The sequence below is a fragment of the Aethalodelphis obliquidens genome, unplaced genomic scaffold (genome assembly GCF_003676395.1).
Source record: "Aethalodelphis obliquidens isolate GAN/ISIS:26980383/991018 unplaced genomic scaffold, ASM367639v1 scaffold3, whole genome shotgun sequence".
Classification (NCBI taxonomy): Eukaryota; Metazoa; Chordata; class Mammalia; order Artiodactyla; family Delphinidae; genus Aethalodelphis; species Aethalodelphis obliquidens.
Genome location: NW_020837947.1, coordinates 51,946,853 through 51,973,961, shown reverse-complemented (window position 1 = coordinate 51,973,961; position 27,109 = coordinate 51,946,853). Strand labels below are relative to the sequence as shown.

The window sequence follows — 27,109 nt, the reverse complement described above, 5'->3', positions numbered from 1 at the left end:
AGAACCAGGCTGGAAATCCAAGACTCAAGTTCTACTCTTCTTGTCTCTGCCATTAAGTATCCAGTTGAACATCTGGGCAAGAGTTTTGTGCAAGCTTTCTAAAATTAGGGGGCTGAATTAGATGATTCCTAAGGATTCCTCCTAATGTATAATTACATTTGCCATAATAAGAGGCAGAAGGGAATGTTTTAAAACAAAATTCAGAGAAAGAAGAAATAATTTATACATGGTATGAAGAGTTGGGGCACATACAGAGAAATCAAGAAAGACTTCTTGGGGGAAGTGACATTTGAGCTGCGTTAAGAAGCATTCTGGGAATAGGGGCTATTCCCAGCAGGAGTGAACAGAGTAAGAAAATAAAAATATCAAGCATGTTTTGGGGAACAATACATGATGTTATTTGGTAGGAGTCTAGCTTTGTTTCATGAAAATCAAATTAACAGTAACTGAAATTAGTGCAAATGGCAAGAAAGTGATAAATGCAAATAGTTCTGGTACTGTACAATTCTAAGAAACTAATCAAAAGAGATTCCAAGGTATTTTGTCTAGAAAATTGAAAGAAAGTGGTAAAGAAATAGGGAACTGAAACAGAAAGAGTCGGTTATGTGAGTACTTGGCAGTAATGAGTAATAGATTTGGGGGACCAGACAGAGCCTCACAGAGAAGACTACACTAAGACCAGAAATATATTGATAAATGGAGTGAACTATTTGTCACATATGTTATAGTAGTCATAGGGGGTATGGCAATCCCTATCATCACTGATAAGATAATTCACAGCAATAAAATCTAATAATAATTACAGCAAATAATTTGTAAATTATTTCCTATGTGCCAGGCATATCAAAAAGTATTACATTTAATTTTCATTAACAACCCTATGAAATATTATTATCCCTATTCTACGAATGATAAAATTGAGGTCCAGAGATGTGACGTGAATGCCCCAAATCACAGCTAACTGGGATGTACTTCCCTAAATGAAACTTCTCCATCTTAACCACTTGGTATATTAATGAAAGTTACAGATTCAATTCCTACAAATTTTTCAAAGTTCTTTACTGGAGAACCTACGTAGAAAAAAAATTCCAAAATAATCAAGGATAGACAACTTTTAGAAAAAGTAATAATCATCTATCATTTATAGCAATATTCATGTTCTTAAGCAATACGTTAAGTTAAAATTTTTGTATTTAGAAATAATTAGAAAGAACAGATTAAAAAAAAACCTTAGAAAACTCCTCAGTCTTTATTCTCTTTCCCAAATTTCTACAAAATCCACCTATCTAAATTTGGAGGTTAAGAATTATTAGAAGTGGTGATGTCATCAGTAATGATGGAGTAAGGACTTCAAATATCCTATCTTCTTCCATAAAAGCAATGAGAACACTGGCAAAAACTGTTGAGAGACTGAATTATTAATTTTTAAAACTTCCCACAAAGAAACACCCAGAACCAGATGGCTTCCCAAGTGAATTCTACCAATTATTTCAAGATTTAACACGAATCCTTCACAAACTCTTCCAAAAACTAGAAGAGGGAACACTACCCAACTCATTCTATGAGGCCAGTATTACCCGGATATCAAAACCAGATGAAGACATACAAGATAAGAATACTAGAGACCAACAATCATTATGAATATAGACACAAAATCCTCAACAAGAAACCAGCGAACTTGGATTTCCCTGGTGGCACAGTAGTTAAGAATACACCTGCCAATGCAATGGACACGGGTTCGAGCCCTGGTCCAGGAAGATCCCACATGCCACGGAGCAACTAAGCCCATGCACCACAACTACTGAGCTGAGCACCTAGAGCCTGTGAGCCACAACCACTGAGCTCGCGTGCTGCAACTACGGAAGCCCATGCACTTAGAGCCCGTGCTCCGCAACAAGAGAAGCCTGCGCACAGCAATGAAGAGTAGCCCCTGCTCGCTGCAACTAGAGAAAGCCCACATGCAGCAACAAAGACCCAAAGCAGCTAAAAATTTTAAAAAAGTAAATAAATTTAAAAAAAAAAAAAAGAAAAGAAAGAAACCAGCAAACCAAACCCAGCTACATATGTTATATAATCTGACTGACTGGTATCTATCCCAGGAATACGAGGTTGGTTCAACAAAGAAAATCAAGCAATGCAATACATCGTATTAATAGAATAAAGGGGAAAAACCCACATAAGAACCTGAATAGACACAGAAAAAGCACCTGACAAAATCCAACACCCTTTCATGATAAAAATACTCAACAAAATATAGGGAACAGAACTCAATCTTATAAAGGGCATATAAGAGAAACTTACAGGCTAACATCATACTCAATAATGAGAGACTGTAAGCTTTCTTCCCCCTTAAGATCAGGAATAAAACAAGGATGTCTGCTTTTGCCACTTTTATTTTGATTCTGTACTGAAGGTTCTAGTCAGGGAAATGAGGCAGGAAAAAGAAGTAAAAGGCATTCAAACTGGAAAGGGAGAAGTAAAACTATCTCCATTTGTAGTGATATGACCTTCTATATGGAAAATTCTAAGGAAGCAGCAGTAAAAAAACAAACAAACAAAAAACCCCCCCCAAAACTGTTAGAAGTAAGAAACAAGTTCAATGAGGCTACTGGACAAGATCAATATACAAAAAAATCAATACTATTTATACACACTAGCAAAAAGTCCAAAAATGATAATAAAAACTGGATCAAAAAGAAAAAATTACGTAGGAATAAATTTAACAAAAGAAGTGGGCAACTTGTACACTGAAAACTACAAAACATCATTGAAGACCTACATATATGGGAAAAAATCCTGTGTTTACTGATTGGAAGACTTAATATTGTTTGTTAAGATAGCAATACTCCAGGGAATTCCCTGGCAGTCCAGTGGTTAGGACATGGGCTTTTACTGCTGTGGGCCCAGGTTCGATCCCTGGTCAGGGAACTAAGATCCTGCAAGCTGTGTGGTGCAGCCAAAAAGAAAAAAAAGATAGCAGTACTCCAGAAATTGATCTACATATTGAATACAATTCCTATCAAAATCCTAAGTGTCTTTTTTTTTGGTAGAAACTGACAAGCTGATCCTAGTATTCATATGGAAATGCAAAAGATCCAGAATAGCCAAAATAATCTTGAAAAAAAAAAGATGGAGGACTCGTACCTCTTGATTTCAAAACTTACTATACAAAGCTACAGAATTCAAGAACAGACATATAATCAGTGGAATAGAATTGAGACTCTAGATACAAATCCACACATTGTGGACAACTAATTTTCAACAAGAGTGCTAAGACAATCCAATGAGAGAAAGAGAAGTCTTCAACAAATCACGCTGGGAGAACTGGAATATGTACATACAAAAGAATGAAGTTGGACCCCTTTACCTTACACCATATACAAGAAATTAACTCAAAATGGAGTTACACCTAAATGAAAGAACCAAAACTATAAAACTTTAGAAGAAAACATAAGAGGAAATCTTCATCACTTAGTATTAGGCAAGGTTTTCTTAGATATGATAACATAAAAGCATAAGTAACAACAACACAAAAAGAACTGGACTTCATCAGAACTAAAAACTTCTGTGTTTCAAAGGCCATGACCACGAAAGTAAAAAGACAGCCCACAGAACAGAAGTAACTATTTATAAAGCATATATCTAGTAAAGGTCTAGGATCCAGAATATATAAAGAACTTTTACAACTTAAAAAGACAACCCAATTTAAAAATAAGCAAAGAAGAGACATTTTTCCGAAGAAGATATATAAACCGTCAGTGAGCACATAAAAAGACGCTCAGCATCATTAGTCATTAGGGAAATGCAAATCAAAATCATAATGAAATACCCCTTCATATCCACTTAGGATAACTAATCAAAACGATGTACAATAACAAGTGTTGGCAGGGACATGGAGAAACTGAAACCCTCATTCATTGCTGGTGGGAATGTAAAATGGTGCAACCAATTTGGAAAACAATATGGCAGTTCCTCAAAAGGCTCAATGTGGAGTTATTATATGACCCACCAGTTCCACTCCTAGGTATATACTCAGAGGAAAAGTGAAAACATATGCCCACCCCCAAATTTGTACATAAATGTTCATAGGAGCTTTCTTCATAACAGCCCTAAAGTGGAAACCACCCAAATATTCATCAACCCGATGAATGGTTAAACAAAATGTGATGTATCCATACAATGGAATGTTACTTAGTTAAAAAAATGATGCAGTACTACATGCTACAAGACAGATGAACCTTGAAAATATTATGCCACAGGAAAGAAGGCAGACACAAAAAGACACATATGATGTGATTCCATTTATACGTCCATGTAGCACATCCACAAAAACAGAAAGTAAATTAGTAGTTGCCAGGGAGAGGAGGGAAGAGAAGTGACTACTAATGGGTGATATGATTCCATTTATATGTCCATATAGCACATCCACAGAAACAGAAAGTAAATTAGTAGTTGCCAGGGGCCAGGGAGAGGAGGCAAGAGAAGTGACTACTAATGGTATGGAGTTTCTTTTTGAGGTGATGAAAATATTTTGAAATTAGATAGTGGTGATGGCTGCACAATTGTGAAATACTAAAACTGTACACTTTAAAGGGGTGAATTTTATGGATGTGAATTAGATCTCAAAAAAATAACCCACTAGAATATCTGATCCTAAAATTTTGTGATATGGAACCACAAAAGATCCTGAATAGCCAAAGCAATCTTAAGAAGAACAAAGGGCTTCCCTGGTGGCACAGTGGTTGAGAGTGGTTAGGGCAACAGTAGAGAATGATAGTTTACTCAACAGAAAATCCAGCCCAGAATTCTGTAGTAAAAATGTATGGTATGAATGTTACAGTCTAATTTATTATGAGACCAGAATGACCACCACCTTCATAGATAATGAGACCTTCCTTAGTTTGTTATACAGTTTGTGTATTTACCGAGCACCTATTATGTGTATGGCATTGTGATGAACACAAAGATATAAGCACAGTACAGAGGCTCAACTTCTTCTCTGCGCTTACTAAAGAAGAAATTCTCCTTAGCTGTTTAATAAATGTTTAAAATACTCTGACCAACCTAAATGTCCATCGACGCATGAATGGTAAAGAAGATGTGGCACATATATACAATGGAATATTACTCAGCCATAAAAAGAAACGAAATTGAGTTATTTGTAGTGAGGTGGATAGACCTAGAGTCTGTCATACAGAGTGAAGGAAGTCAGAAAGAGAAAAACAAATACCGTATGCTAACACATATATATGGAATCTAAAAAAAAAAAAAAACAGTACTGATGAACCTAGTTGCAGGGCAGGAATAAAGAGGTAGACATAGAGAATGGACTTGATGACATGGGGTGGGAGGGCAAAGCTGGGGCGAAGTGAGAGTAGCATGGACATATATACACTACTGAATGTAAAATAGCTGGCTGGTGGGAAGCAGCAGCACAGCACAGGGAGATCAGCTCGGTGCTTTGTGATGACCTAGACGGGTGGGATAGGGAGGATGGGAGGGAGGCTCAAGAGGGAGGGGATAAGGGGATATGTGTATGCATATGGCTGATTTGCTTTGTTGTGCAACAGAAACTAACACAGTATTGTGAAGCAATTATACTCTAATAAAGATCTATTAAAAAAAAAAGAGAGGGCTTCCCTGGTGGCACAGTGGTTGAGAGTCCGCCTGCCGATGCGGGGGACAAGGGTTCGTGCCCCGGTCCGGGAAGATCCCACATGCCACGGAGCGGCTGGGCCCGTGAGCCATGGCCGCTGAGCCTGCCCGTCCGGAGCCTGTGCTCCGCAACGGGAGAGGCCACAACAGTGAGAGGTTTGCATACCGCCAAAAAAAAAAAAAAAAGAGAGAGAGAAAAAAAAATACTCTGGAAAGAAATTAACTTCATAAGCTCACCTTAAATTTATATATAGAAAGGTGAAAATGAATGATATGCCTTCAACTTGCAGGCTATTTATCATTTTATAACTGTTACCTTCACTTGGATCAGAAGTGAAGTTATTTTGAGAACTGAGCATCCATTCTCTACTTTCTTGTCTTTACATATGAGATACAAATCCTGTTTTTAAGCACAGATGTCTTAATATTCATTGTAGCATGTACCGCCACAGCTAGAGTGTGAATTAAGTATTAGACACCTTGCCCCAAGGATTACTGCCATATAATTCTTTACATGAAAAAACAGCATAATAACAACTATACATGGAGAGGATTCTGGGAGCATGGAAGCTTAACGCTTCCCCCTCCCCCTTCTACTCCCAAATCTATCTCATACCCAACACAGTGGCTCTCCTGAGCTAAGGCACCTATTGGGGTGAGTAGGCAGGGAGGACCTACATGGAGGAGCTACAAACCCTCTGCAATATTCTCCCCTCTGGGTGGACATGAGCTTAAGGACCAACGAGCCTATGGATCCCCAAAGGCTAAGGAAAAAGCTGGGAAAAAAGGCTGAATTCCTGCTAGTAACATTTATTTTCAATACTGTCTTGGCAATGCAATACTAGCAATGTGATAAAGCAAACAAGAAATGGCTGATAAAAATGATAGCAAGAGGTGTTGTTTTTGGGGTTGATGCCATAAATAAATATCTAGAAATGGAAATGAAATAAAGAAAAACAAAATCTAAAAAACACCTAGAAATAAATTAAAAAGAAAGGCACAGGGCCTATTTGAGAACATAAAACAAAATCTGAATAAGAAAGATGTACCTGGGCTTCCCTGGTAGCGCAGTGGTTAAGAATCCGCCTGCCAACGCAGGGGTCATGGGTTCGAGCCCTGGTCCGGGAATATCCCACATGCCGCAGAGCAACTAAGCCCGTGCACCACAACTACTGAGCCTGCGCTCTAGAGCCCACGAGCCACAACTACTGAAGCCCGCGCGCCTAGAGCCAGTGCTCCGTAACAAGAGAAGCCACCACAATGAGAAGCCCGCGCACTGCAACGAAGACCCAATGCAGCCAAAAACAAAAACAAACAAAAAAGATGTACCATGTTCTTATGTAGGAAGATTTAATGATATAAAAAGGTGAATTCTACCAAAATTAAAACAGAAATGTATTTCCACTTATTAAGCATGAAAAGACTGAAAAAAAGGTAAGGGGTGAATTGTCCCAGCAGATATCAGAAGACTAAAATCAAATAAAAATAATACTGTTATAAGAAAATACGAATAGGGCTTCCCTGGTGGCGCAGTGGTTGAGAGTCTGCCTGCCGATGCAAGGGACATGGGTTCGTGCCCCGGTCTGGGAAGATCCCACATGCCGTGGAGCGGCTGGGCCCGTGAGCCATGGCTGCTGAGCCTGTGCGTCTGGAGCCTGTGCTCCGCAAAGGGAGAGGCCACAACAGTGAGAGGCCCGCGTATCGCAAAAAAAAAAAAAAGAAAAGAAAAGAAAATACAAATAAACCAATGGAATGGTTTGTAAACATTTTTTACATAAAGATACCATAAAAAATCAAGACAAATTTTATAGTTGTGATTATTTTTTACAAAGTGTTTGACAGAAAAATGGTTAATATCTATAAAAATAATTTTTTTAAAATCAGATAAATAACCCAAAAGAAAAGTAAGCGAAATATTTATTTTGCTCCCAACTCTGTGCTCAAGACCAACAGGCTGTCCTCATACTTACAATGTCCCCTCTGCCTTCAAAGGTCCTCTCATTACTCTTTGCCTACCTTAAGTCTATCCACTTGTCAGACCTCAAAAGACATGACACTTTCATCAAAGAAGGCTTCTCTGCCCTATTAAGCTAGATCAGATTCCCCTTAGAGGAATTAGGCTTTATTGCACTATATACCTCTCCTTCACAGCACCAATCACAGTTGTGATTTAAAATTTGTTTGTGTACTTATTTGATTAATTTATTTCCACCTCTAGATTATAAACTTTTAAAGGATGATGTACCGTATTAATAACCACTTGCATCCCCTGTGCACAGTATTAGGCATAGCATGCAATGTCTGTGAACAAATGAACTTGAATGAATGAATGAGACAACCTTTTCATACATGTAGCATATTGGTAGGATAACAGTTATGAATCCACTGCTTCTTGAAAAACAGAAATTATGTGCCTAATTTTTACTATACAACCTAAATACCAATGCCTAAGGATTTCACAGTCACTTTACAAGTCTTTTTAAACAGATATCCTCCTTAATCACACCTGTTTACGTGTGCTTATCTCAATAACATTTTAGTTACATTTTTGAAGCACTTCCTGCCATTAACCTCGTCTCTAGAATACTGGCTAATATGAAGCACCTGGATTTCAGGAACACAGAGGCTAAAGTAAACTGCCATGTAAATGACAGAAATGACACATTTTGGGGTCTGTAATGGATCTCTAAACTACTTTTGGACCTATTTTACTTTTACCACTAAAATTCCATCATTGAATTTAGAGTCATTTTGAGTCCAAGGTAATCAAATTACAGATGAAAAAGAACTAAAGTTTTCCAACAATCTGTATAAAAGTCAACCTTTAAAGAATATCACCAGTTAGAGATTTTCTAGGTTTGGTCAAAGTGGACTTCACTTTATGTAACACTTATGTCTTGAAAATTCTGTAAACTTAATTTTTATAAATAAAATTATATTTTCTTTGTAAGTCTCACCTACGTCTGGATACTAGTTGTTCCACATTTCATATGTGTGCCCCTGAGCAAGTGATTTAAAATTCCTCAGCTGGGGCTTCCCTGGTGGCGCAGTGGTTGAGAGTCTGCCTGCCGATGCAGGGGACACGGGTTCGTGCCCCGGTCCGGGAAGATCCCACGTGCCGCGGAGCGGCTGGGCCCGTGAGCCATGGCCGCTGGGCCTGCGCGTCCGGAGCCTGTGCTCCGTAACGGGATAGGCCACAACAGTGACAGGCCCGCGTTCCGCAAAAAAAAAAAAAAAAAAAAAAAAAAAAATTCCTCAGCTTCAGTTTCCTGAGTGTAAAATCAGATAATGATCCCTACATCCTAAGATGGTTTTGAGGCTTCCAAAGATAAAATGGGCCTCACCCAAGCATGCTCGCTGTCCTATCCTTTCTACCCCCTGCTATACAGGAATTCTATTAGAATGCTGCAAAGAAAAAAGTTTAGCAAAATTATGCCCTTTATTTGTCTTATTAATAAACCTGGATTTTCAGGTTTTATTTAAATTTACTTACTAATTTAAGGTCTCAAATAGTACAGAGATCTATATCTAGTATATTAAAGAAATGAAAAGTACAGATTAATCAAAATGCCACATAAGTAAAAGCTACACTTAATCAACAGACTATCCCAACCACACAAACTAATCAGCTGCAGAACAGGAGAAATATGGTATCACCTTTAGATCATATAATTAAGGAAAACAGAAAGCAGATCCCATCTTCCTTTGGTCAAGGTATGAATGAAGATTCAGAAGTACAAAATAGGGAAATGGAAAAAGCCAGAGAATGGACAATGGGCAAAAACTAAGTCTCCTAAATTTTTATATTCACTTATGCATCTCACGTCTAAAATTTTAATCAAGTTCCAGTAAGAACCAAACCAGATAAGGGTAAAGCCAACAGCAAAGTCAATAAAGAGAACCAATAAAACCATGAGGCTCAGGGTCTTCTCTGGTGGCGCAGCAGTTAAGAACCCGCCTTTCAATGCAGGGGACATGGGTTCAAGCCCTGGTCCAGGAAGATCCCACATGCTGCAGAGCAACTAAGCCCGTGTGCCACAACTACTGAGCCTGCACTCTAGAGCTCACGAGCCACAACTACTGAAGCCTGCATGCCTAGAGCCCGTGCTCCACAACAAGAGAAGCCACCGCAATGAGAAGCCTGCACACCACAACGAAGAGTAGCCCCCCATCGCCACAACTAGAGAAAGCCTATGCGCAGCAACGAAGACCCAACGCAGCCAAAAATAAATAAATAGATAAATAACAAAAAACCCTGAGGCTCTGTCTCTCCCTGTTTGAGGAAAAGCTGCCACTGTCTTGACAGAGGAAAGATCAGGCAGCAAGCTCTGCCCTAACAGTCACCACCTGGCAGCCAGGTTTTGTCAAGCAAATTTTGAGAATTCTCTAGCTTCCCACTTTCTATCTAATTATAGCACTTTATGAAAACCATTCTCTCTCACACATACACATTCTCTTTCCCTCTCTCTCTCACATTCTCTCTCTGAATCCTTTTAATGTTATGATATGACAGTAACAGGTATGGATACATCTGACAATATTCCCCAGAAAAGAATGGTAAATACTGCCATAAAGGAAAGAACTGTACTTACTGTAAAAATAATAAATCTGCTCTGAAATCAGGAGTATAAAGTGTTTGAAAAAGAATATCATTGGTATAATTAGATAAACCTGTAACATGGCTTTTTTAAAGAACAATTCCGACCAGATGTATAAATTCACTCAGTCATGCCCTTTTCATTTTGTGGATGAGGAAATGAAGGCCCAGCAAGACAGTAAGCGCCTGTGGACACACAACTCGTCAGTGTCACACCTCCCACAGAGCCTCAGAGGCCTCCCTTCTAGTGCAGTGCTCTTAGTAGGAAACCTGTTTTTCAAGGGAAACTGCTTTGGCCTTTATGTCTCAAATATCTGACAACTTGGCGAGCTCAGAGAGGTTTACATGAAGTCACAAATTGTCAGACTAGGTGAATAAGGCAAAACTGTGATCTTGATCTATCATGCGCTGTTTCTGGATGCAACCCCTCCAACAGCTCTTTTCCACTTGCTCCTACTATTCTCCCACCATTTGAATTAATTTTAGAAGTGTGTTTTCTTCAATTACTACAACAGCACTATCCTTGTTAAAGCCAGCTAGTTCTTTCAGTTTTGGATTATTTGAACTATAAAGTCTTTTTTTCAGCTTCAGAATTATGTGATCTTTGGTGCTTTTAATATTCCAAGATTCAACGAAGTAAGTACTTGTGAAGCACCTACAGTGTACGTAACACTGTGCTAAATAAATCCTACTACACAGATTTAAAAAGGAAAAAACAAAAAAAAAAGCCCAAACAAACAAAAAAAACTAACCTTGCCTTCAAAGATATCACTAGCATGTTGAGCATATTAGTGTATCCACAGTGCTAGTTAGATCAAGAATTACCTAACTTGGGCAAATCACTGAACCTGTCCAGGCCTAGATAAAGAGATTTTCAAACTGTGCTTTAGAATTTCCATAAATATGTGATGCTATAACCACTGGTCCCCAGGAGGACAGAGTCAAGCCACCTGAGTCAATATCACTTATCCCCATCTACCCACCCCTTCCAAGTTCAACCCAAAAGTGGGCTGCTGCATTAAAAAAAAAAAAAAAAATGAAATCTACTCAGAAAACTTCAGGACCACTCTAAAATTCCGTAATAACCTGTTACTGTTTTTAATCCGTATTTTAATCACCAATATCTATGTCAGTGATGGTGAAGACGCAGCCTCTCCCTATGAGATTTACAGACCACATAAAGGATCCTACCCACTATAAGTACTATACTTAGTCCATAAAATCTGACTCCGTTTTGGCTTTTCTCAGTGCAATAACTAAAGCATATCACTACTGAATCTAGTTCTGTAAAATCACTGCTGAAGTTCTCTTAGGGAATACCTAGGTGGTCAGTACCAATTTATGTAACGTGAGACATTTCTTCTCTCCATACAACTAGGCTTCCTGCCACCTTTCTCACATTATTTTATGCAGATGTAGAAACTGTCCTATTTGCACACTGTTTAACATTAACAGTTGCCGAAACTGTTCTACTGCTCTGCTGCCTGTACAGAGAAGACTGAGACTCTCTCATGTGAGCAGCAACAATGTTTCCCTTCCTTTTCCTTAACAGGTCTCTGCAAACCTCTCTTCTCTTGGGCTAAAAACTTTACTGGTTAATCCCAATCCTCAACTGCCTTGCTCCATCAATTACTTTCCTTCTTATTTGATAAACACATTCTTCCATAAAATAACCTAAAATTTTATTCTGCCTTAGCCTTCCCATTACTTCACCAAGTCTTTATTATACTGTGGATGATCCATGGCTTATGACACATTGTCTTTAGCTATCGCTGAGTGACACTTTAGGAAGCAGCTTTACTGAAACTATTATTATATTTTTACTGTAAGTAAGGTATAAAGGATATTGATTGCCCTGTCCCTTCAAAGTGAGGCCATGTGAGAATTTCTTTCCTAGGTGGTGCTCAAGAAAAGTCAGCTTTCCTGATGACCTAGTAAGTTTTCATCATATATAAAATGAAAAACAAAGTTATATCTCATCACATTTCCTTCCCCTTTGCTCTGGCTACAAGGAAGCTTGGGGTCAAATTTATAGGTCAATTTTAATAAATTTGACGATCTCACTTATTCATAGCGTAGTTCATTTCATGCTGGGTTTCCATTTTATATCTTTGGTGGCTCTAATTTTAAATTTCAACCTTTTTCTATTTTGTGACTATACAAAATATATTCTTGTAAATTGCCTCAGATTCTTCATGATATAAGATAAAGTATAAATAAATAAATTATGGCATTTCCAAACCCACTGGGTAATATTTGTGCTTAACAAAGACTCGTGGAATTAAAATTTTACTTTCCTGAAAAAAGGAAGCAGAGGAGTGCGGCTGATTAGATCATCTGGTCTTTATTCCATCGGGCATTTTTCTCATTTTATTTCTATTGTACGTATTATGAATCCATGATCTAAACATAGTCTATTTGCCATTATGTTAATGAAATAAATGAGAAGCAACCTTATTTAAGTCATAAAAACTTTTCATTCTTTGAGTATATTGGGATTTTTGTTTTTTACTTTTCAATTGGACAGTTTGTTTTCCTCTTTGAACACACATTAATCTGATGGCACTATAAAAGATTAAAAAATAACTGTAGAAGTAACTATGAGTAAAGACTGTTAGATAGTAAAAATGGCTACAGAGAGAAGTTATGACACAATCTCTTTGAGTCTGAATCGAAGGCCTGCTAGATGAGAGTCTATGTTTGTGATACTGTGTTTCTAATTCCTATTCTTAACTGCTTTTTCCATGATCGTAGGCAACTAGCTTTCTGGATACCATTCATTCAATGAAAATTTACTCAGTATTGCTATATAGGAAATATATGGTAGTTTTAAAGTACTCTACAGAAACATGGAGTTTCTTAACCCCATGAAAGTGTACAGTAATGAGACGCTACTATTTATTTTGTTGTACAACACTGAGGACCCATCATCTAAAACAAATACAGTCGATTCTCATCTGTGGTACTTATGTTCTATAAAGTTACTGCAAACACTGACTGAATTAACAAATACTGAACCATTGCTCTTAGGGGGACTACAAGGGTTACTGCAAGTCTCTGGTCACATGTCTTCAACTCATCAATACATAACCTTGTTTTATGTATGTTTCTGTATAAAGGTAGCACTTCAGCACTATGCTTGGGAGTCATTTTTAACATCAAAATTACCAACGAAAAGCACAAAAACGTGAAGAACGCGGCACTAAATAGACTGGGAAAAGTCACTTGTTTACAGTATGAGAGCAGAAACAAGAAGGCACAGCATCATTGAAAATGTGCACATGGGCAAAGCAAATTTTTCATCACTCTGCACATGTCCAGGGAAGTACTGTTGAGTACTGACTTTGAGGTTGCAAATAAATTTTAGCAAGCAGGCTAATCTGCAAATACAAAATCTGCAAATAAAGAGCACCAACTAAATGAGTCACATATTTCACAGTACAGTCTCTGATTTGACTGCCACCAAAAGGAAGAGATCTGGAAAACCCTAATAAATGTTATTCAGTTACTATGCAAACTGAAAAGAGTTTGGACTAGAGTGCTTCAAGAAGTAAGATGTCCGAGACTTTCATAAGTTGGTATTGTTAAAAATGTTACTTCCTACCTGGTATATTCTAAAAGGGATGTAACGAAATCCATTTTCCTCTGCAGGATATTCCATGAGTTTCCGATTGATGGCCCAAAACTGGTCAAATCTGTCTGTAATGATAAATTATTCATTAAAAATGAACAACATTATAATTTAATACCTCATATGAAGAGATTAAAGTTGTTAAGCATCCATTCTAATAGAAGTTTCTGAAAGGGCATTATTTCTATATTATTTTTCTTAAACTTATCTTTCCATAACTAAACATAAAGCAAGATATAAAATTATTTTTTTTCTACATTATTGTTGCTTCCTTTTCCTAGATATCTCCATAGACATTTTTTCTCATAAGAGAAACTCTAAATAGATTATGACTACTGGTGTTATCACAGCAAAAAACATCAGGTATAGATGAATGTCTCGATTCCCTTGGTCCTATTCCTACTGTCTAAACTAAAGGCACAGCTTCAAGTGACCTAAAGTTTAACCACAAATTGTTTAAAGAAACAAAGTAAAAATACCAAACACAGTACACATTAAACAGAAAAAAGATAAAATTATAGGACAGGCTTTGAAAGAAATGTGAAACTGACACTTAAATAACTGTCAGTTGCAGCTTAATCCCAGACTGATTAAACAACTCCTTTTTAAAAATGTAAGGCTTGCTTTAAACAAAAAAAAACCCCACTTTACTGATATATAATTCACATACCATAAAATTCACCCTTTTGAAGTGTTAACTGAGTGGTTGTTAGCATATTCAGAGTTGCCAATATATAATTTCAGAACATTTTCATCATCCCCAAAAGAAACCTATACCCATTAATAATTATGCCCTCCCCCCACATCCCCTGGAAATCACTAATCTCTACTCTATTCCAGAAATTTCATATAAATGGAATCATATAATATGTGGTCTTCTGCATCTGTTTTTCTTTCTTACTATGTTTTCAAGGTTCATTCATGTTGTAGCATGTTATCAGAACTTTATTTTTACTACCAAATAATATGTCATTGTATGGAGATACCACATTTTGTTTACCCATTCAACAGTTTGTAGACATTTGGGTTGTTCCCACTTTTTGGCTATTATGATTAATGCTACCATGAACATTCACGTACAAGTTTCTGTATGGATGCGTATTTTCTATTTTCTTGGGCATATTACCTAAGAATGGAACTGCTGAGTTACACAGTAACTGTTTATCTGCCATATGGTAACTATGTTTTGAAGAACTGCCAAACTGCTTTCCAAAGAGGCTGCACCATTTTACACTCCCGCCAACAATGTATGAGGGTTCTGATCTGTCCACATCCTTGCCAACACATTATTGTCCATCTTCTTTATTATAGTCATTCTAGTGGGTATGAAGTGGTATCCCCTTATGGTTTGATTTCCATTTCCCTAAAGACTAATTATGCTGAGTATCTTTTCATTTGTTTCCTAGCCATTTATATATTTTCTTTTGGAGAAATGACTATCAAATCCTTTGTCCTCTTTTTAACTGGGTTGTTTATCTTTTTGTTGTTGAGTATTGTACGAGTTCTTTATGTATTCTGGATACAAGCCCCTTAATCTGATAAATAATACACAACTATTTTTTTTTCCCATTCTGTGTGTTGTTTTTTAACGCCTTTAACTCACCCGGATTTCTACCTTAGAATATTTTTTATACACAGAAATTTATCTCAGAATCAAATCTCTGTAAAGTACATGAATACTCCAGAATCTCAGGTCAGCCTGGTATATTCTCTACTACTAGACTCATCTCAACCCAATTTACTGGTAATATATTCATACTGCTTAAGCCATCATAATTATATATAAAAAACAAAGTTTAGCTGTTTCTTCTTAGATGACTGTGACAGGCTCTAGGCCTTCTCTAATCTCATTTTCAACTCCAATCTGGGGAAAGACACATACTACAATAGAACTGGTAGGATAGGGAATTTAGAACCCAGTCAGTCCAGGGCAATTTCACAGATGACAACTAAGGTCCAGCTTGTTATGAGTTTAGTTAAGAACCAAGACAAGACTCTTGGTCTTCTGATTCAAAGCCCACAACCGTTTCAACAGTTGCAACCACAAAACTGCATCTTAATGCTAAGAGTAGCTCCTTTAACCACAATTCTTTCATGTATGAATCAATTATTCAGTCAATGCTTTTTTAAAAGTATCTTTCTGCTTTCAAGTATCAAGCAAGAATGTGATAGCTAAATAAGGTGGTTCTTCGTGCACTGCTAAAATTTCACTCACTGCCTCGCCATTAAGTCTCTAACACCTACCACAGTGCATGCACAACATATGCTCTTGAATCAATGAATAACAGAATACTACATATATAAATTTTCATTAAAATTTTTGGATTCTTATCCTAGGTCTGTAACTTAATAGCTAGACTAGAAATAACAAATCAACTGAAAATTCTGCCCTAATTCACTTACAGATGAAATAAAAGGAGTTAAATAGTTCTAATACCTCTTCTAAAAATAAAATTTTATAATTATTTAAGACACCTTCTTTATCAAAATATAACTTATTAAAAACCACAAGCAAACCTCTATTAAATGAAAAATTTATACCGTTTCTAACAGAGGGGAAAAAATGGGCTAAAGCAGTGGTCCTTAACCAGGGAAGATTTTGCTCCACTGTGGGTCTGGGGACATTTTTGGATGTCACCAATATGTGTGTGTTACTAGCATCTAGTGGGTAAAAGACAGGGATGCTGCTAAACATACCACAATGCATAGGACAGCTCTCCACAACCAAGAATTATCTGACTCAAAATGTCAATAGGGCTAAAGGAAGGAAAGCAAACACAAACAAACAAAAAGTACAGAAAGGTAATTAGTGAAAAGCTTTCACGTACCTATACTGCAAAAAAGTAAACTGGAAAAAGAAACATTACTGTGCACATTATCAATTTGCTGACACTCAACTCCAAATTCACCCTTCAATATATACACAGGCATAACGGACACAATTTCTTTAAGCATCTCTAGCGTGACAATCACATTAAGCTTTCTCAGTAGAGAGTACTGAAAGGACACTGCAGGAGAAAGGGGCTCCTGCCTACACACACACACACTGAAGGCTCCTTGCCCAAATTAGCACCCTGCTTTCCTCTGCAGGCCCATATGGGTGGCTGGCCTACAGTTTCCCACAGAGACGCCAGTCCCTCTGCATGCTTGTGCCACTTGTTGCTGGTGGCCCGCACTCCAGATTTTCCTGACTTCCCAGCCACTGCAGACCTGCTCCAATCTGGGCAAAATAGTGAACACTTCTCTACTAACCCAATGGGCTGGAATATACATTCTCCAATGAGTTCTAAACCCAGCCCTGGGAAGGGGCTCCTTTTAAGTGTGACCTTCCTCTTTAGCCCCAGGGTACCAGATATGATTTTCTTATATCTTCAGTTACTCTTTTACCGGAGTTTAATCATTCAGTATATCATACTTAACCTATTTATCCCTCTGTGTGGTTTCTATCTCCTAACTGGACCTAGTCTGATACAACTATGTTTTAAAGGAACAAAGACATAATAAAAATCTGTACTAATTAAGATTAGCTTTATCTTCTTATAAAAATGTTATGTTCTTATATAAAATAGGCATTTCCTCAACAATACCAAAAACATTCCAACCAAGAATAATCTAACTTTTATAAGTCAAAGTTATTAATTAGAAAGACACAAATAAAAGAAATTAAAAGAAAATCAGTGCTGAGTTTCAGTTTATAACCAAATGTCTTTCACACTGGGTTTTGTAACATCAGGAACTCTTTTATCCCTTAGTCAATAATTAAATAAAATTGGAGTAAGGATGTATTGCTAACTTCCTACATAGTAATGAATCAAGTATATATTAACCTGTCACCAAACAATTAGTTATTATAATTAAGTTGTAAATTTAGTTATTTGTGTCATTGGCCACAAAAACAGTACCTACAAGTAAAAGAAGCTCAATGGTCTTTAGCTGCTCATTTTTTAAACTGTAAAGTTAGGTAAATGTATATCTATTTCAACAGCTTTCATGTTAATTTAGTTCTAATTCTAAAACAAAACAAACTACTAAGTAGAAGAAAAAATTAAAACTAGCAGTCACTTAGCTTATACAAAGAATGGGAGAAAAGAAGGTAACTTAACGTACTTCTTGCCAGAGCTATTAAGAATATGATTGATAAGCTGGTTTCTGTTTTCTATAGCTGTGCTATAGAAAGTCAATCTATTTTTTTTAAAGATATTAAAAACAGAATTCCTCAAAATCCTGGTGGCCACCAATTTTTTTTTCTCACTCTCTGCTGAATTAAGCTTTTATATTGGTCTTGGAAATTTTTTAAAAATCCAGAAAAAAAAATTTTTTAAACCAAAGATCTTCTTAAGAAGCATGAAAAAAAATTGATTACATTTGTATTCTTTGTTCCTCACATGGAAAAAGCTGCAGAAAAAAGTGGCGATCTTAAAGGATGTTTCTGCTCTTCCACTTAAGCTTTATTAAGAACTCAAGGCAAAATAATTTTTAATATTCAAATGCCACAAACAATGTATTCGTTTACAGGATCCCACAGGAAACGTGGAGGACATCTAAGGGACTGCGACCCAGCCTCAATTCAGTAATGTGGTATTGCTGGCTGGGATATAACCATAGGAAAGGGGTGAAATGGCTTCCACATGCACACCATCCACTTCCTGCTCTTTAAGTCTGTGATGTCAAAAAGAACAGATTTACAGCACCCTAAATAAGTGTCAGATCATGATGGCCCATAAAACACAGGCTTTAAGCTTTTCTTTAAAGAGAAAAGCAAATGGTTGAAAATCACTACTGAAGGGAACACACTCCTCACAGAATTCTGCATTTATCAACAGTATTATTCAAATCAGTACTACAGGTGGTCATGTAATATACATGGTGTTTTGACCAGAGGCTTTCAAAATTTATAGCAGAAAACATATCCAAGTACAGACCTATTCGAATTAATTTCTTAACATGTAATATAGTAAACATCTTTGTGAAGCAAAGTAGGAGGGGAAAAAAAACAGTAATTACTGGTAGGTACCTAACACAGGTGTGTTAAATATGTGACCTGTATCTTCAAACTCATTTGTCCTCTGAGTCATATGTTAACAGGACAGTTAGGGCTGACCCAGAGAAGGGAACATTCTCTGTACGGCAGCAAGTCCACTGGTGCTTGGATGCTTCTTAACAGAACTGCACCCACACAGTTCCATGAGAACTTCTGTTTGAGGTTTAAAGTTACTGTGATGTATCTTCAAAGAAGTCTTGAAAATGCTTCAAGGACCCCTGAAAATTTGTCATGAAAACAGAAGTAGGCAGGACCAGAAGGCTGGCCTCTGTATTAAGGCTGAGAGGAGAACCAAACCAGGAGAAGGTCAATCCTTAATCCTGTTCGTAAACACTCATCTTGGCAATAGGATTGTACCCTGGGGAATTTGTTGTTAGAGTGAATCAAAAGAGCAATAAAACCTGGATCTGAGGAAATCTTTGACCTGGAGCATCACTGTCTCAGAATAAACTGAGAGAAGACATTTATAGTAGTCTCCCCTTATCCATGGGGGATACGTTCCAAGACCTCCAGTGGATGCCTGAAACAGCAGATAGTACCGAATCCTACACATACTGTGTTTTTCTTATACCTACATACCTGTAATAAAGTTTAATTTATAAATTAGGCACAGTAAGAGACTATCCCGATTGCCAGCATCACTAACATTTTGTGGCCATTATTAAGTAAAATAAGGGTTACTTGAACACAAGCCCAGCAATACCACAACAGTTGATGTGATAACTGAGACGGCTACTACGTGACTAACAGGAGGGTAGCACATACAGTGTGGATATACCAGAATCATCCCCTATACTTCACATGCTGAGGTGAGACGGAACAAGGTTTCATCATGCTACTCAGAACAGTGCACGATTTAAAACTTGTGAATTACTGATTTCTGGAATTTTTCATTTAATATCTTCAGACCACGTATGCCCACAGGAAACTGAAACTGTGGAAAACAAAACCATGAATAAGGAGAACTACCATAGTCCTCTGCCCTAAAAAAGAAGTGCTGTCTATTAAAATAAAGTCAATTACTGGGATTCACTCTTGGAAAACATTAAAGATGCTGTAACACACCGTCTAGAAAACTGGCCTCAAGGAGAGGAATCAATATATATTTTTACAGTGCAATTCTCTCTGTATTCACTGCTACAACTTTCATCTAAACCACTATCAACTCTCATCTGAACCATTGCGACAGCCTCCTAATTGGGCTCTGCCCTTCCACTTGTATCCATAATACACAGCATCCAGAATGCTCTTTTAAAACATAAATTGAATCATACCATGAATGAATAAATTTCTAAACATTTTTCTAATGGGCCATAAGGAATAATGCTTTATAATGTACTTTAACAATACGATTATTTGAAGTTAAGTACTAGAATCATTATTAAAAGAAAAAATCCAATGCATCTCCTTACTGGCTACAAATGGGGCAGACTGCTCCCCACTCAAACTCTGCATGCAAGCAACCATAATGTTGGTAATGAAATACCTCCTTCCCGGGAAGCTGGTTCCTTTCAGCCCCCTCCCACTCCCTTGGAATGCAATGGTTCCTGCATCCCTCTGAGATCTCACTGCTACCAATCTGCTTACTTACTAAAGCTCCAAATCACACTATTTTTCTTTTCTGTCCCTAGAAAACACCAAGCTTATCCCCATATCACAGTTAGAGGCTTGGAATCCCCCACTTTTCCAATCGTCACATAGCTGCTTTTTTGTCATCATCCAAGTCTCAACAGAAGTGTCACCTCCTCAGGGGAGAATTTCCTCATAATTCTAGCTAAAGTATTATTCTGTTTTCTTCTAAACACTTAACCGTTCTTTGAAATTACCCTATTTACATGTTTAATTAGTTACTCTCTCTCCCCCAATTAAAATGCATTCCAAGAGTCAATCCCAGTAGTTGACTTTATTTTAATAGACAGAATTCAATTACTGTATTTCAACCAATTAAGAAACATTTACTTCAAATTTATTTTCAAATTGGGCCAGTAACAACATAAAAGGGATTCAAAATTCAAAAAAAATCATAATGTTAAAAACCCGCAACTTATTCTATGTGCTCATGTTAAAAATTTAAAAAAAGGAAGAAATGACCCTCAATTATATTCAAGTCTTCACTGGCTCTACAAGACAATTTTTAAAGTAGCTTGTTTGCTAAAAAGAGATTTAAAGAGCTATAGCCAGTGGCAGGCCAGCGCTAATTAACTAAATGTATTCCTGCGTAAATCACCTATAGATTTTTAACCAGATTACCTGACTTGTTACCTTTCAAAACTACTGTAAATTGAGAAAATATTCTTCCTCTCAGGTTAAGTTACAGTTTATCACTTTCCTAAATTCAGAGGGCCAGAAACAAACTTAACATGTAATCAAGCCCAGTTTTACTTCACTCAGAGCACTCCAAAGTCATAAGACAAAAACAAAAATCTATTTTAACTTTTGAAAGACCAATGGAGAAAAAGGTACTCCATTATATTCACTATTATCTTTGCAATGTTTGTTATGCAGGATACTCTATCTTTATTCTAATACAAATTCCTCATGCTTCTGATGAGAAACTGTAAATGAAAAAATTTTATTAATAATTCTTCATAGACAAATGACAAAAGCTTAAAAAGCTGGGTGGGGCACCAGCGGTCACTGGAGATGCAATATATCATGCAACATTTCTCAGCTTTAGCTGCCTACCTGGACCACCTGAGAAACTTTTAAAAAAATACTAATGTCAAGGACCCACTCCAGACCAGTTATTTCAGATTCCCTGGAACTGTATTTTTTGGAAACGCCCAGATGATTCCAATATGTAGCCAGAGTTAACAGCCTCCAGATGGAAAATACACTGGCTTTAGAATCAGAGATCTAAGATCAAATCCTGGTCCCATCTCTTACTAGCCCTGTAAGCTCTTTTCCTCATTTTTAAAGTTGATAATGTTTATCTAATTCTTAGGAAGAATCACTAAGAAGGCATATCCAGGACTGGGACATCACAGGAATTTAGTAAATGTAATATGATTATAGGTAAATTCTGTTCTATTTCAAATCCATCTCATCTGTCCAAGGTGGCTACATGAAAAATGCCTCTTTAAAAGAAGTCCCCCATTTGCAAATAGTTCATATTATGAATCTCCAGTTTAATTCAGGCAAGGAAGAGAAAAGTAAAAGTAAAACAACTGATAGAAGTAACAGTGTACTCAATTAAGTTTTTACTTTGTAGGATCTGCATAGAGTTAAATCTATTAAAGTGTTTATTTACTCCTATTATGTACCTAATTGAGTACTGGGAGCTGTAGAGAATTAAAAACCAAAATATAAAACAAGTACACGGACTCTCCTTTACTTAATATGTAGCTGGGGAAGCCAAACTGACATACATAAAGTTATCACAATTTCTAATGGGTCCGATTGGTCCTTTATTGTGCATTAGTAGTGCCTGATGGTTCAAGTCCTCCCCGCCCTTCTCTTCTAATGCAGGTGACCAAGTGACAGATGCTTAAGTAAAAAGCATGTTAAAAGTTAGGCTGGGGACTTCCCTGGTGGCGCAGGGGTTAAGAATCTGCCTGCCAATGCAGGGGGACACGGGTTTGATCTCCGGTCCAGGAAGATCCCACATGCCATGGAACAACCAAGCCCATGCGCCACAACTACTGAGCCTGCGCTCTAGAGCCCACGCGCCGCAACTACTGAAGCCCGCATGATCTAGGGCCCGTGCTCCACAACAAGATAGGCCATCACAATGAGAAGCCCGCACACCGTAACCTGTTCGCCACAACCAGAGAAAGCCCGCGCACAGCAACAAAGACCCAACACAGCCAAAAATAAAAATTTTTTAAAAAGTTAGGCTGGTAAAAAAGTGGTATTAAAATAACTCAAGTGATGCTAGAGTGAAAAGTCATGGGTTCTGATTATAGTAGAAACTCAGAGATCATTTTTATTAATAACATACCTGAACAGAATTTAACTGTTTTTTTAAAACCCTAAATGAATTTTATGTTGTTTGATTTTCAAAGCAACTTTTGAGGGAAGCTGCGGTTCAAAGCAGGTAAATGATTTGCTTGAGGTCACCAGGTCAGTAGATTCTCAGGGATGCTACCATATCACAGAAAACTTTCAGTTACATTTCTATAAATTAAAACGCTGCTTGCTTGTTAAAACTCCAAGTTGAGTCAATTCAATGACGTATGATTAACAGGAATCTGAGAAACTGTTCATGAACAGAATGTTCACATTATCAAAAATTCCAGTCCTATACTTCAAAATTCATGGTAGTGTCAGGTATAATAGTTTACCAAATCTTGTCTCCTTTGGCAGTTACAGATCTCAAACTGAACAGTTAGCAGTAGCTGCTGCAGAAATACTTAATAAACATTTAAGTAAATAAAAATTTACTTCAACATGCACATTAAGGCATTATTTTTCAATGAGAACAAGGAAAAATGCAACTGATAATTGAAAACATCATTCAACTAGGAACAACTACCTCTTAAAAGCAGACATGGACAATGATGAGGAAAACGGGAAAATTCAACCATAATTTAGCTTTTAGCTACTAGGATTATTCAGGTGGCAATTACTACACAATTTATTTATTATAACAACTCATTCACTATCAAAACAAAGTTGACTTGTAAAATTATACACATACCCCCCAAAATAGGGCCCATCCAACATTTTATAAACTATATTACTTCCTATAGTGAGTTTATTTTAGAATAAATACTATTATTTTAAATGTATTCAGTAGGTTTTAGTAATAAGTGATATAATGTATCCTAAAAGTTAATCAGGATTTCTAAGAATTCCAGTAGAAATAAGAATAAAGTTATTAAAAATTGAAATTATTCTACCAGTGCTTCTCAACTTATTCATTTACACTCAAATATCTGAATCCCACAGAATATTATTCTGAGTGTAATAACACCTTAAAATAAATGATGATAAAAATATTGGGGGGAAACTTTTTTTTGAATTTTATATTATTTATTTTGTACAGCAGGTTGTTATTAGTTATCTATTTTATACATACTAGTGTATATATGTCAATCCCAATCTCCCAATTCATCCCGTCACCACCACCACCCTCCCCTGCCACTTTTGGGGGGAAACTTCTGTATGTAAACCCTTTCTCCTTCACTCAATGAGCCTATGCAGTTGCTCTCTTCTATTCCTCCTTCCCAGATATTAGATGTCCACTAATTGCCTTTTTTCCTCTGCTCCTCCTTCCTTATATTCTGAGTGGACAAATAGCAATACATTTTTTTTCTTGCAAAAATGTTTTTATAGGGTTTTAAAAACCCACATAAAAATAATTTCACCTTAAAATAAGTGAAAAGTTAAGTGCAGGTTAATATACTTGTAGGAAAAAAAAATCTGAGTTTATTAACAAAAACAAGAAGCTACTTTAAGAAAAAGAGGCATATATCTTGAAGTGTACTTCTGAGTGTGGTTTATGGTAATGTGAAATAAAGCGAAATCTGAATCTGGTTAAATCTTTTATGCAAATAAACTCCAATTAAAAATACCATTTGGGATATTTTATTGATATTCCTCTACAGAGAAAGATAGAAATAAGCTAGATGTAGAAAAGCCCAGGAACCAGAGATAGTCTGGATCCTAAAGGGACCCTGTGGGAAGAAATGCTTCTTAAGTAGAAAGCCACTTTGAAGATAATGATCAGGACTTGACTGAACGCCCTGTATCTTAGATACACAAATTTGTTTATTTTGCACTCATTTTTTATGGGTTGCTTCTTTTCTAGTTTTCCAGCATTTGGGTTAAAATCGTGCAACTCTCTAAATACTAATTAAAACACTGGAATAGTTTAATATTTAAATGTAATTTTCACATAAAAGGATTTCTGAATCTTTTAGTTTCTAAAGCAATAAAAGAGACATGCAACGAATAATAACAAATTAGCCCTGCTATAGAACGGCAGTTACTTCTTTGGTTCAGAAAAAACATCATTAATATGGAGAACTGTGACATCAAGAACTTCTTATCACAGCCACTAGTCAGGACTGGTCTGCACAGGCAGAGATGGAGTAAATAGAATGTCACAGGGATAGGACTGGGAGAGTGGAGGGGGAGGAAATTCTAGAATTCTCAATAAAGTAATTTCTAGGTCTTTGTTAAAAAGTACATGAAATAGGTACCTGGGAATAGGTAACACACTGGCCCGCATTAATTAGACTGTTGAGCTAAAATGTTTATCTGGTCATCCAGACCCTAGAAAGATAATGAAAGAATTGGTCAGAGAGTAGGTAAAAGTTTAAATGAGAGGTAAGAGAGGGAAAGAAGTGTTAGCAACATACTCAGAACTAGATCAAGTGCCACACAGAAAGCTGGAGAGGGAGAGGAAAGGCAGCAAAAGAAGGAAAAGGAAAAATATGGAAGACACATGTTACTTCAAAAAATGTAAACAGGGACTTCCCTGGTGGTGCAGTGGTTAAGAATCCGCCTGCCAATGCAGGGACATGGGCTCGATCCCTGGTCCGGGAAGATCCCACATGCCACAGAGCAACTAAGCCCGTGTGCCACAACTACTGAGCCCATGCTCTAGAGCCGACGAGCCAGAACTACTGAGCCCATGTGCTGCAACTACTGAAGCCCGTGCACCTAGAGCCCGTGCTCTTCTACAAGAGAAGCCACCACAATGAGAAGCCCGCGCACTGCAATGAAGAGTAGCCCCCGTTCACCACAACTAGAGAAACCCCGCGTGCAGCAACGAAGACCCAACGCAGCCAAAAATAAATAAATAAATGAATTTTTAAAAAATGTAAACAGTCTTACTGAAATGACAGCATACTATTGATTCATTTGTCATTTAACAGTAACCTCAACAAAAATAAAATAATCCTCATCATCCAGAAACAATTATAGCTAAGTTTACAATAAGAAGTTCACATGGTTATGGTTACATACAAGAAGAGTTAACTGATTAAAATAACTTTTTAATTTGTTTACATGTCAAAGTCCTTTTGTTTAAAGAATATAGTTCCAAATCCAGCCTAAATGAGTCACTGTAACAACTGAACATAGTAGTTCTCAAAGGCTGAGTTGGTGGAACAGATGAGAAACTTCATAAATAAATTGGCCCAGGCTTTAGACTTTCAAACACATCTCACAAGGCTGTTGAGATGACAGTGATAATTCATGTAAAGTACCCAGGACAGAACTTGGGGATTCAATAAATGATCACTGCTACTTTAATGGAGAAGCAGTTTTATGCAGTAATTCTACATCACGGACTCCGGAGCGCGGCCGGCTACGGCGCTTGCACACTTGGAGCACGCCTGGCTGTCAGTAACGCCAGGAAGTTAGCTGTCGGGATCTAGAAAATTGTTTTCCGTCCCTTTTCCCCAGTTTTTAGTGTCAGGAAACAGCAACGTGTGACTGCCTCACAGCTAGCCGCAAAGCGCAAAAGCCGCCCAAGGATGACAAGAAGAAGAAAGATGCCGGAAAGTCGGCCAAGAAAAAGACCCAGTGAACAAATCTGGGGGCAAGGCCAAAAAGAAGAAGTGGTCCAAAGGCAAAGCTCGGGACAAGCTCAATAACCTAGTCTTGCAACGTATGACAAACTCTGTAAAGAAGTTCCAAACTATAAGCTTATAACTCCAGCTGTCGTCTCTGAGAGACTGAAGATTTGTGGCTCCCTGGCCAGGGCAGCCCTGCAGGAGCTGCTTAGTAAAGGACTTATTAAACTGGTTTCAAAGCACAGAACTCAAGTAATTTACACCAGAAATACCAAGGGTGGAGATGCTCCAGCTGCTGGTGAAGATGCATTAACAGGTCCCACCAGCTGTATATTTTGAAAAATAAAACTTTATTAAATCAAAAAAAAATTCTACATCACCTCTCTCAGAGCAGTGGTACTCAAATGGGGTGATTCTGCCGCTTAGGGGATATCTGGCAATGTCTGGAGACATTTTTTAATGTGATGATTGAGAACGGGGAGTAGTGTGCTCCTGGCATCTAGTGAGTGGGCAGAGGCCAGGAATGCTGCCAAACATCCTATAGTGCACAGGACAGCCCCTCCCTGCCGCCACCCCAACATCAAAGAATTATCCAGTCCAAAATATCTAATGGTGCCAACAATGAGAAATCCTGCTCAAGAGTAGTGGCTCTCAAACTTTAGTGCATCACAATCACCTGGAGGGGTGCTGGACCACCAGTTACTGGGATCTGCCCCAGA

At 37.4% G+C, this 27,109-nt stretch overlaps 1 protein-coding gene across 5 annotated transcripts in view; it reads right to left on the bottom strand.

The window, feature by feature from the left end:
* Positions 1–27,109, bottom strand: part of ATG5 (autophagy related 5) — a 119,293-nt gene that overhangs the window by 37,223 nt on the left and 54,961 nt on the right. For all 5 annotated transcript variants that reach the window (XR_003429321.1, XM_027089556.1, XM_027089575.1 and 2 more), the window contains one exon: positions 13,857–13,951. Coding sequence is in view for 4 of the 5 variants with exons in the window: in XM_027089556.1 (XP_026945357.1) it covers positions 13,857–13,951 (95 nt within the window). In the remaining variant the exon portion in view is untranslated. The remainder of the gene's footprint in view (positions 1–13,856; positions 13,952–27,109) is intronic.